General features: G+C 36.7%; 1 protein-coding gene across 1 annotated transcript in view; it reads right to left on the bottom strand.

The window, feature by feature from the left end:
* The window catches only part of BMPER (BMP binding endothelial regulator), a 198,776-nt gene that overhangs the window by 114,937 nt on the left and 71,211 nt on the right, over positions 1-12,628 (bottom strand). Inside the window, exon 6 of the mRNA XM_063452077.1 lies at positions 10,807-10,889. Coding sequence (XP_063308147.1) covers positions 10,807-10,889 — 83 coding nt within the window. The remainder of the gene's footprint in view (positions 1-10,806; positions 10,890-12,628) is intronic.

The raw sequence follows: 12,628 nt of genomic DNA, 5'->3' as shown, positions 1-12,628 counted from the left end.
TGTGTCATTTTACCCCGCTCCCTCTAGCATGTAAGCTCATTGAGCAGGGCCCTCAACCCCTCTGTTCCTGTGTTCAACTTGTCTGGTTACAACTACATGTCTGTTCGTCCACCCATTGTAAAGCGCTGCTGACGGCGCTCTATAAATATAATAATAATAATAATAATAACTTGCAAGACTTAAATGATCTACTATTAACGTCTTGGTTCGGAGGTCTTGTGGAATACATGCCTCAACATATAAGAGCTGTTTTGGCAGCAAGAGGGGGACTTACGTGATGTTAGGCAGGTGGTTTTAATGTTTAAGGTTATTAAATAGTATCTGCACTATCTTACACATTTGGTTGATATGAAATCATTCAATCCTCTTTTACTTAATCTTAAGATATAACCAGGCTAGCATCCTGAGGGAACTTGCCCATGAGAAGCAGCTCACAGCCTTGTGTAATCTTACAAACGGTGACGTTCGGTATAGGATTACTGCCACAAGAGGTGCTTTCTTTAAACACAAAAAAGCTTCTGTCTGGAACTAAAACAGTCCATAGGAAACAATACAAACTACGCATCACTCATTTACTCACACACTAAATGTCATTTTGGCTTAGTTTTGCCACAATGGCAGAAAAAATAGCATCAATTGCTAGAAAAATGACTCCAATGTGTGCAATTGCAAGAACTAAATTCTGGGACTGAGCAATGTGTGAAACATGTAGCTACATATACAGGCCATGACGCAAGTCAGGGAGAATAATTCAGGTATTTATATAATTCTATCTAAACATATGCAAGTGATTTAACATTTTTTACATTTTATTACTTACCTTAAGGAGGCCTTGTCATCCTCACATCTGTGAATGTCAGATCTACTTTATAAACTAACTTACCCAAGGGATTTTTAATGCAACAACAGCTGTATATCTATCTCTGCTGTCATAATATGCACTTGCTTCTCTTGCTAATTGTTTCTGTATGTTTCCCATTTAAATGATTAGTGCAACAAAACACTGCCAACATGTACTGCCAACTGTTAAAACCTGCCTGCCCATTTTACTTCAAAGATTTTTCTCACCGGCCAGCCCACAACAGGGTTCTGTGGCTGTTAAGCTACTAGGGTCTGCTGTCAGGCTACTAATGTGTGTGCCCGAGTGTATGATAGTGTGTTTGTATTGGTCACTGTGTGTTTGTATAGGTCAGTGTATTTGGGCTACACTGTATGTTAATGAATGTATGTGAGTGTGTGTGTGCCAGTGAGTGTGTTGTGAATGTGTATAAGTGTGTGTGTCAGTGTAGTTTTATGGGTCAGTGTATTTGTACGGGTCACTATAAGTGTGTCAGTGTATTTGTATAGATCACTGTATGTGTGCACACCACATTATTTTTGAGTGTCTATGTGTGTCCCAGTGTGATTAGCAACTTGACTATATTAACCTAAATTTTGTAATTCAGATTGCCATTTTCAAAAAGACTTTATTTAGTGAATAACACTGCTTCTCTCCCAGTCCTTTCTCCCCTCGTGTCAAAATCTAGCTCTGTAGTATATCCAACAAAGAGAGCACTAGTAGGATTTAAGAATAAGCAAAATAATGTCTTTATTTTAATCAGACATCCAACAGCATACAGTCAACATTTCAAACTGCTTACTGGATTTTTCACAAGATGGCAATGTAACAGGGCTGAAATATTGACTGTATAATGTTTCACATCTGTTTAGAATAAAGCAGCTCATTTGTTTATTTATAAAACCTTTGAGTGCTCTCCTTTAAGTTGTAGAAACTATTTTCAGTGTTACATTTTTGCCCACCATTATATCTGTGCTCTATACTGGCCCTATGAATGATTGGGCCGGTATGTTTTCTTCCAAATTTCCTTTTCTTTACAGCGGGCTATGTCCCACCATAATACCAGGAGATGGGAGGGGGGAGGGAGTGGAGGTGCTGCTTGTGAGGTTGTGTGCATGGTGGATAAAGCCATTCACGTATATTACATTTATTTAAATTTTATTTTCCAAATAGGAAAATAGTTTGGAGAAACCAATTCTATAACCAGGATTTACATGTGGGTTGTGCTTTATGTGGGCATTGCGTGTATGTGAGAGTTGTCAGCTTGTCCTTGCCTGTATTTTTTTCATATAATTCATGCATGTGGAGATAGTTGTTTGGTTGGTTGCTCCCATAATGAGTTATACTTTAACTTTGTATGTGTTAAAAAACAGAGGGAATCTACTTTACAAAAATAATTTCAAACAAGCATCGCTAACTGCGGCCAAGGTGACATGCATACAATTCATGAAGTCCCAGAAATGAAAGAAATAAAGATATGAAAGGGGAATGTGCCCACCACACCACCTTAACAGAAAGAAATAAGTAAAACTTTGCCACAACAGCAAATCAGTACAAAAAAATAAATACAGATGAATCCTGTGGAGGGTTTGTTATTTTGGAATATCAGCCAATAAGGACGTCCCAGATGTTGGCAAGTTTGCAATGCACGTGAAATACAGAAAGCCACATACAATCATTTTTGCCTTCTTTAGGTCCTTTCAATGTAAGGTTATGTAACAGGGTTAATAGCTAAAGTGAGAGTTTAAAGAGAATTTTCCATTTAAGGCAGAGTTAGAAAGTTTTTCCATTTTTACTATTTTGACCTTAAGCTTAAAATTCATTTAGAATTCACATGGAGTTCCCACTGTAGTGAATAGCCCTGATATCACAGCAAGCAAGGTTTCTACCTTGGGATTGCCTTTTTAAGTTAGGGAGACTAAGGACAATGCAGAGAAGAAAAAATAAACAGAGTAAAAACTAGTTTGAGAACTGAGCAGGCCCTTTCTCAGTGTTTTCATATGCTCTGTTTTTTACCTCATCTACAGTTCACACTCGGTTTAGCTCCTAACAATATGCCCTCCCAAACCCTAAACACCCCAGCATTGTCATTTTAAATAATGCTTCTTAAAGATGTCATGACAATGCTACATTTTATGAATACAGAGACATTTCAGCATTACTTGAAAGATGCTTGATGTCAAATGTCACCTAATATTGCGGCTCCTGCATTTAGGCTCTATGTGTCATATCTGTCTTAGTACTGATGTTACTACGATGTTACTGCCTTGTTTTTTCTGCCAACCTTGCAAGTTTGAATATACAGCAGTATCTCATATTATAGTAAGGCAGTGTTAACACGTTTCTGCTCAGCCATTCAATATAGAGTTTACTTATGTTTTGCAAATGCGTATACATGTATACATCTTACTGTCAGACGTTATGGCACGTGACGAATATCACTTATTCAAGACCGCATATGACCGAATATTTGTATTATTAGTGCTATTACTCAACCTGTATACACGCACGTGTACGCTGTTGTAGCGTTTGTTTATGTTTTTGTACTCATCTGTATGACAAAATAAAGAATTTACAAAAAAAAGAAAGATGCTTGAAATTTAAAATCATCTCAATGTGTTATATATATATATATATATATATATATATATATATACTCATACACATATACTGTTATTATGCATACCATGATAATTTGAGTGTGCTTAACCGTGCAGTAGTTTAATATCTAAACTGATTTTGAGTTTGTTTTATTAACAATGTGTTTTTCTATTTAAGCTTGTCCCTTGCAGCTGTGCTAATAATGTGATATACGGCATCTAATAAGATTACTGCAGATATATGCAGAATATGTCATTTCTAGGAGTATGATATTGAAATAAATATCATATATTCACAACATCACTGCATATATATTTCAGTCATTTTCTTAATCCTTCATTCTGCTTTTAGCAGAATAGTCAGTGTCAGGAAAGTAAAAAAAAAAATAAAAAAAAAATTCTTGGTGCTTTGAAGTTTAAAATCAACACCCTGGCAATGTGTATTGAACTTGCAGAGAAGTAAAGTCTGTGTGGTCCATAAAGACTGAATATTACTGGGTCTGCTGACAGCGTTTTGACACTGTATCAACAAAAAGGTTTCATGTGTACAAGGAATTCCTGAAGAAACAGACGCCTCAAACTATGTAATCGAAGTCATTTTCAAGAACAAAGACAACGAATAGTAGTAGATGTCAACAACAAAAAAAAAAGCTGCAGGTAAAGATGATATCATTAGATTCCATAAGCAAACTCAGTAACATATTTAGTTAGTTATTAATTAGCATTTGTGAGTTATTTTAAAGAGATTCTCTAAGCACCATAACCACTGCCAATTCCTCTTGACCTTTCTGCTGCGTTTGACATTGTATCTCACACTATCTTTCTTCAAACACATCACATCCTTGGCCTATGTAACATTGTCTTTTCCTGGTTCTCACCTATCTTTCCCAACACTCCCTGTGTTTCCTTTTCCGGTAACACCTCCTCTCCTTGACGTGTTTGAGTCTGCTTGGCCATGCCCTCTTTCTCTTATATATGCTGATGACATCCAGATATGCATTCCTTCTCTGATCTTAGAGTCTTTAATAACTACTTGTTTCTTGTTAGCACTTATAATTTTTTTATTTGTTTTTTATTTGTTTTTAGTATTTTTTTGTTATAAATAACAAAAAATTAAAAAGCATCATGCAATATTTTGGCACTATATAAATGCAAATAATAATACAAATTAATAGTGGCTATTTTCCCAAGAGTGCCCAGGCACCATCAGATGCTATTATGTCAAATTGTTTACAAATGGCTCTTAGTCAATGAATACTGCTCAATTCTGGTATGAGGTGGTATGATGATATGGAAGTATAAACTTCTTTGTTATAAAAACAGTGTCAACATTTTTTAATTTTTTTTGTAAGTAATAATAATTTACTTCATCATAGTGCAGAAAAACAGTAATAGATTATAACTTACAATGTATCTAGGTGTAAAATCTGTTTTGATACATTTCCTCACCTTAAAGTTGATTTTCTTGATTATTATTTTTTTATTTTAATATTTATATAGCGAATGCAAATTCCGTAGCACTATACAATGGGTTAGGCATTGAGTAGTACAAGAGTATTACTTTACAAGCAGCTTGTTTTTTTTAAATATAGCTCATTCTCTTGTTCTTTAGAAAATCTGATCCTTCTATAGCGGGTTAGTCCCGTCAGTATTAATGTTATATTTTAGCAGTATACTTATTTGTCAAGCATTTTTCCATCATCATTTCTGAACACACTAAACAAATCAATTCAGAATGCACTCCAATTGTGTAAAATATATATATCTTAGCTGCAAAACTGGTAAGGTCACTATCAATCTTTCTTGAAAGGTTACTATATAAAATGATTTTGGGGAGAGGAGATTTTCCAGTGATCTTTTCTGAACATCTAAAATTGTGCCCCTAATAACTCTCTATATACATTGAATTTCTGGCCCATCAGACAACATCATGAATCATATTACATTATATCGTTAAAGCGGAACTATCACCGTCTGGGGATTTTGCATAATTTGCCAAGACCCCTGATGGTGGCATTACTGCTGGGGTCCCGGTGGCCATGGGGTAAGTTAGTTTAAATTGCTTGAACTTGTCCTTCACTGGCGCTGCCATCCTCTTTTGCCCAGTCTTCTACTATATATTGAGCATCGAGGTATATGTAGGATCCCACAAGACCATTGAGGTATATGTAGGATCCTCCATAGACAGAGCCAATTCACTGCAACTGTCACTGGTGATGGGCTGGGGAACGGACACTTCTTAACAGTGGTAGCTCCGCTCAGTGTCAAGAAGTGTTAAGCGCAGGCAAATACTGAGACAAATGAGTCCCTACTTTGTCTCAGTATATCTTTTGCCTGAGTTGGTCATTCAGTGAAATTCCAATACAGCCAATAACCAATATAATTTTCGACGGTGTGTGTGTGGGGGGGGGGGGGGGGGGGGGCGGAGGGATGGAGAGGGGGTTGAGATTAAAGTGTCACTTTAAGAATAGCAGGAAATCAAATCTTTAAGGGAAAAACAGCAAATAGTGATTAGATTTTGGGATATGATTGTTATCATGCAGAGGATATATAGATATATGCGTTGCCCTATAGTTATGAAAATAAATTTAACTTAATAAAGCAGTACCTATGAAATCTTACTATGAATGTGTGAAAATCGGTGGAAAGTTCATTTTTCTAATGAGTTATTTTGTATACTAGTATTTTCTACACTTGAGAGTACAATGTTGACACAGTTCCTTTTAACCCCTTAAAGGGAATCTCCAGTGCCAGGAAAACGATCCGTTTTCCTGGCACTGTAGGGTCCCTCTCCCTCCCACCCCCCAATCCCCGGTTACTGAAGGGGTGAAAACCCCTTCAGTCACTTACCTGAGGCAGCGGCGATGTCCCTCGCCGCTGTCACCTCCTCCGCACCGTTCCTCCTCTTCATTGCGTCGGCCGGTGGGCGAGACTGATCCTGCCCACCGGCCGAGGAGACCTAATGCTCATGCGCGGCAACTTATGGAATAAAAGGGAATCATGACATGTCACACATGTCATGTGTCCTTAAGGGGTTAAAGGGATCGGATCTGGGATATCAAAAGGAAGAAGCAGGATGTAGTCAAGGAAGGGCTCATAGGTGGGTTCTATGGGTTCAAACTCCAGGTACTCCAGGCCCTGGGATGAAGTCACCTTCTTTAACCCTACTGGTCTATTTAAGACAATGATTATGTGACAGTTTTGAGGAGTGCTTGCTACTACTTGTTTTCAGATTCACCTTAATACTCAAAAGGAACTTATGAAATGTACACTGATAAGTCTAACATATAGTGGAACCTTGGAACTTGAACGGTCCCTTTCTCGAACAATTCGGAAGTCAAACAAAACAATAAGAGTAAAAAATGTCTCAGTACGCGAACGATCCTTGGTACCCGAACAAATCATGCCACAAACAGGTTGAATTAGACAGACTTTAGACGCATTTTAAATGCCAGTTACGTATCCCGAGCCAAACAATATTATCTCTTCTCCTTTCCACTTACGTCATCAACTCTCATCATTGCAGGTAAAATGAAGTTACATTTTCATTTCATTTACTGTACATTGTGTTTATAATTTTTTTCCTATATAATTTTAAGCATGTAAGGCATTATTAAACTGTAAAATCTGTGCTAAAATGCTGTAATTTTGGGGGTCTGGAACAGATTATTAAAATTTACATTAATTCTTATGGGAAATGTTGATTCGGTCCTCAAACAAATCGGAACTCGAACAGCCTTCTGGAATGGATTAAGTTCGAGTTCCAAGGTTCCACTGTATTTTCAAACTAATGTTAAATGTATTAAATGCTGGTTTGATGCCTAAACCCATAAATGTAAAATAAGATATTGCTGTTTATGGATGCATCATTAATTAGTTAGTATTAATTGATGACATCACAGAAGGGGGAAAATTATCTTCCTATGTATAATAGTAAGAAATATACTATATTGCACAGTTTGAACCCTTCTTGCCAGTTAGATTTACAATAGGTAGATAGCACATTACAATAAAACAGACAGGCTGTAAAAATGTGTGTGATATTCCATTTCTGGTGTTTTTATGGTCCTGCTTATACCTTACCAGTAAATCAAAGATAAACTATTTATATTGCTTGTCACATATAAAATAGAAAGGATAACATGGGTCATAGCTATGTAAGCTGTGCCGCATTTTATCCATGATTTTCCTCTAAATAGAGAGGTTTGAAATGTGCAAACCTATTTAAGTGTCTAATTCTTGTAATGGTTAGAGTTTTGAGGTCATAAAGTCACAAAAAAAAATGAAAGAAATCAAAGCACATTTATATCACGAGAGGTGTACTAGTATTATACAAGTTGATCACACTCATTATGCGATTTCCATATTTAAAATTATTTCATGTGTTTATATCATAGTGACCATAATATATCAAGGTGTTACAGCAAGGGACATGCCTAAACTTGGAATAATACTTCAGATGCACAATTTGCAGAATGCTTCAGATACAGCATGACTCAGAAACTTTACTGAAGTGAGAATTTAAAGTAAACATGGGGTTTCGCTTCCACCAGAAAATATGTACTGTTCCTTTAACTGTATTTTCTATACATTTTGGTCCTTACGGCAGCACCACCGCTTGGAAATGCATGTTCTGGAATTTAATGTTTCCTTTTTTTCTGTGTAGATTTGGAAGCCAGACCAGATTCCTATTGGACTGAGCACCCCACCCACTATGGGTGTCCATTTGGAAGTCACCACAGGAAAGCTTAAATTGAGGAGTCTCTTGAAGCAGTTTAAACTGCAAGTACGTATTTCAAGTGCCTGTAAATCGCCCATGTTAAATTAGTGTAGGACCCACCAATGTTGGGGTACTGTGACGTAGTGGTGGGCTTAACACAATATGGCTCTATGGTGGGACCGAATCCCCATATTTATTTACTAAGATAGGTGATTTTAAACAGCCTTGTTAAATGAAAAACTGTGTTTTTGTTTGTGTGTGTGCTGTTCCTTTAACTGTATTTTGCAAAAAAAATCACCTCTAAAAAATTATTTAGATTCACAGATGTACATATTATCTATTTTGTTTTCAGACGTGCAAAGTATAGATTTTATGAGGTGGGACACTGTTCTCAGAAATGTAGTAGCTGACTCATCTGTTGAGTTTTTTATATTCACGTTCATGGTACATGTGCAACAGTTCTGGTGTCTCCTGTCAGATTCAAGAACATAATAGAACAGAATGGTCTGCAATTTGAACCTGAACATATTTCAAGTTTTCAGTTGTAAAAAAAATGAAGACCAACATGCATTCATGTTGTAGAACTGAAATGTACATTTATGACATGACAATGGACATGTAATCAATACCAAAAACTGATAAAAACTGATATAAGGTAACAGACAAAGAAATATTTTTTATATTAATCAAATGTCGGGCTGCATCACATACAGGAGAGCGACTTAATACTACTTAGAAATGCAAATTGGTATGTGAGCGCTCCAAAAATCAAATATAATAAAATAGTGACCACTGAAGTACTGTACCTCAATTTATACAGCAAATAAACATAAAATAAAATAAAATAAAGCCTAGTAATAAACCAGGGTTAATATAATTGAATGAGTGGGTAGCATTAATAATCTTGCCATGTGTCAACAGTATAAAACATATTTATTCAGCATAGACACAATATAAAAGCAACAAATTTTATACCACAAAAATACATATATATCGGCAACATAAAAGTCCAGAGCTAATGTCAAGAAAACAGAAGTATAGGCACAGTGTGGGGCCCCCTAAACACTGGCACATAGGCTACTGGCAAGGACTGTGCACTTATAAAAAATATATATGGGGTATAGAAAAAATGAATCGGAAAAAAGTAGAATGATCCCCCAGCTCCTGCACTATCCCTATCGGGGGGAGCTCATCAACCAACCAGGCTATCGGGTCTGGGCTAAGGGGGCAGCAATGGTGAAAACCCAGAGTACACAAAATCAATAGATACTCTGGGGATCAGCCAGAGCAACTTACCCTGTTCGCCCGACCTCCGAGCGAGGTAAAGGGAGCACGCCAACCCCTCAACACGAGATGTGAGTCAGTGAGCGATCCGATCACGACAGCTACCACACGTCACGGCCGGACCGCAAATGAAGGTCCGGAACAGAGGTACAGCACAGAGAAATAGGTGAACGACCGTCTACGCGTTTCGTCCTTGCTGGAGGACTTCATCAAGACATGTCCAACTTTCACCAAAGTGGGTATATATACCCTCTCTTGGGAAATGCTTGGGAATCAATGCTTTGATTTTTGGAGCGCTCACATACCAATTTGCATGACAACTGACATGTATTGCACATTTAAAAAAATGGTCCCTTGATGACCACTGACTGTTTAAAGTAAATAAAACTGATATGTGTGTGTATGCCTCACTATTCCGTTATACCAGATATTTGTTAACTCCTGCCATTTTCAGTTACAAATTCGCTGAGCTTGAAAGGAGTTGTCATCCAGTAAGGGAAGACATTGTGTGTGTAACTCACCCAGCCATGGGCAGCCTGTCAAAGGCATCTAGGATGAGCATACTGTGTGTGCTGACATCAGACACAAAAGTTGTAAAAAACTGATATTGCCAGCAAGGAAGAGAGTATTCCAGCTGGCTGAGAGCCCAAGAAGGCAGTCCTACAGAGAGAAAGAAAAGTGTTTATCTCGGGAAGTAAACAGAGTATTTGCACCAAAATTCACCAACGTTAGGTAAACTGACCGTTTAAGGAGGAGTTGGTGCAATAGCTTATAGCAAATATAATCATCTTTGGCTCACACTGTTACTCAGCTGAAACATTACTGTTTGACCTATATTCTTGGACAATATTTCTAAACTTTAAGGAGCTTTGATTTGGATTTGAAAACCAATAAGAGTCAACATTTACCATCTTTCTTTAAGTGATGTATTCTAAACCAGGTTAAAGCTAACCCATGCTATTACAGATGTGATACATATATTTTCCAAAATTAAATCCCATTCCAAGTAAAGTCAATCCATTGAGGATTACAATTAGCTACATAGTGATATTTTGTTTGTACGTTACCATGCATTACTATTGAGATAAACAGTGATATTTTATGTAGTATAGTAAAATAGCCCACCCAAATGAATTAGAATTTCCAAGAAACCTGAAGCTAAATGCATTATTCTGATATATTTTTAAAGTTGTCTTATGATAAGAAAACACAGCAGTAGAACTAAAAGCCTATATTTTCAAATATAACCTAATGTATTTGATCTTTTAAGCCCTGTTTATGTATGTTGTACCTCCCACTGTATGCTGTTCATAAATTTGCAAAAGTGATCACTTTAATGTTTGATATCTATGACCACAACTTACGATGCAGGAGCACTTAAGACATTTGTTTCCTTCTGGCTGAAATTCATCTCCTTCTTTATACTGTCGACCTTCATATATACAACCTGAAACAGACAGAGGAAGTGGTTAGAAAGTGAATGTTTTTGTTCTTCTGTACACAAAGCATAACTGGTACCTTTGATCTTTGTAACATTTTATCTGTCCTTCCTCAGCAAGCTCATATAATTAAAATCAATTTAAGAAAGAACCTGCTTCCTATCTGAAGCTGCTGTTTACATACATATAATCTTTGGTCTTGATAAACGTATTGTTCAGAACATTTTCTACATAGCTATATTTATACTTGTTTATTATTACTGATGACTTTAGTTTATCCCATAATAAATGTGATTACTATTATTAGATTGTATTAAATTATCCGTCAGCTTAAAAAATGTATATGTGTTTGTGTGTTTGCATATGTGTTGAAATGTTCAAAGTCTCCTCTAACTATCACCTTTTGTTGTGTGCTTCAGTGGTTATGGTGCCAGATGTTTTTGTTTCCATCCCACAGTAAGGAGTCTAAATAGCTATGAATGGTTTTACACTTAGCTGGCTTTCCCGGGCACCTGGTGTCCCTCTGGTCTTCTGTCTATTGCTAAAGCGGAAGTCCCCATTCCACTTTAGCAATACAAATTATGTTAAGACTTAAATTGCCCAAGAGCGTCATCTGCTGAGAGTGCCCCTTTAAATTCATGTTGATATTTTTACCACCCACTTCCATTTATGGAGAGATAGGTGGAGTATATATGGCTATGGCTATGGCTAGGTTGTATCACAAATGCAAGTGCACTTGATATAACACCCACTAGTAAACAGTGGATTGCGGTGAATTAGCAAGGATATTGCAACATTTGTGGCCAAAATGGAATTTAGCAAAGTTAGCAAAGTTAGATTTCACTATTTGAAGCTAAATTATGAAATGTCTTTATTAATTTACAATTCCCTGTTGAATAAACCCCAAAGCACAGTTCCATTATAAAAGTGCACTCAATTTATAAACACCATTTCTGTAGCCCCATGCAACAAGAGCAGCATAAGTGGAATAGGGCCTTGACAGGGCTAGAAGGCGGGCTTAGGGGGAGATGGTGGGGTGGTAACTGGTAGGTTGGATTTGGGGCAGGCCTAATATATATAGGTTGGCCATTTTATCCCTGTCACAATTAATTTATGGAGGTGATTAATTTATGTTGCATTTTACTTGTTTAGTTGTGTATATCTATGTGTTGTTATATTGTTATAATAGTGTTAACAATATGGGTCATTGCCTTTATGATGTATGGGATATGTATTGTTGACGCATGGTTCGGTGGGGGTGGGCAATGACTTTACTTTTTTCAGTTTATGTTTTGAAGTTATTATTATTATATTATGTAATAAAGCTGTGGACATATTGAGCCATACCTTAGAGTATGCATTATAGTAATTAACCACTTTGGTATTTTGGTCCTTGGAACCAAAGACTAAGATAAATAAAAACATTTAATTATTATACTGAACGCATCATTTTGCAGCAGGATGGTTAAAACAAACACAATCCTGACAATTAATCGTCTGTGGAGATCTTAAGATGCAAAGGGTACACGACGTAACCCCACTCTGCTCTTTAAAATGTGAGGTTTTACAAGCGGCAGTGCTGTTTCTTGAATGTTGAACATTGAATCATTGATATATGCTATTTTAAAGACACTTTGTAGACAGTGTTATTTTAATAGTAAATCAACCGTGGAACTATGAAACTCTGCTAAATCTCTCATACAGCACATATCCCCTTGGATGCTAGGTTTTTCTATCCAGTATGTAA

Source organism: Pelobates fuscus, chromosome 4, assembly GCF_036172605.1.
Source record: "Pelobates fuscus isolate aPelFus1 chromosome 4, aPelFus1.pri, whole genome shotgun sequence".
Taxonomy (NCBI): Eukaryota; Metazoa; Chordata; class Amphibia; order Anura; family Pelobatidae; genus Pelobates; species Pelobates fuscus.
The sequence above is the reverse complement of the archived record's forward strand: the minus strand, read 5'-3'. Positions and strand labels throughout refer to the sequence as shown.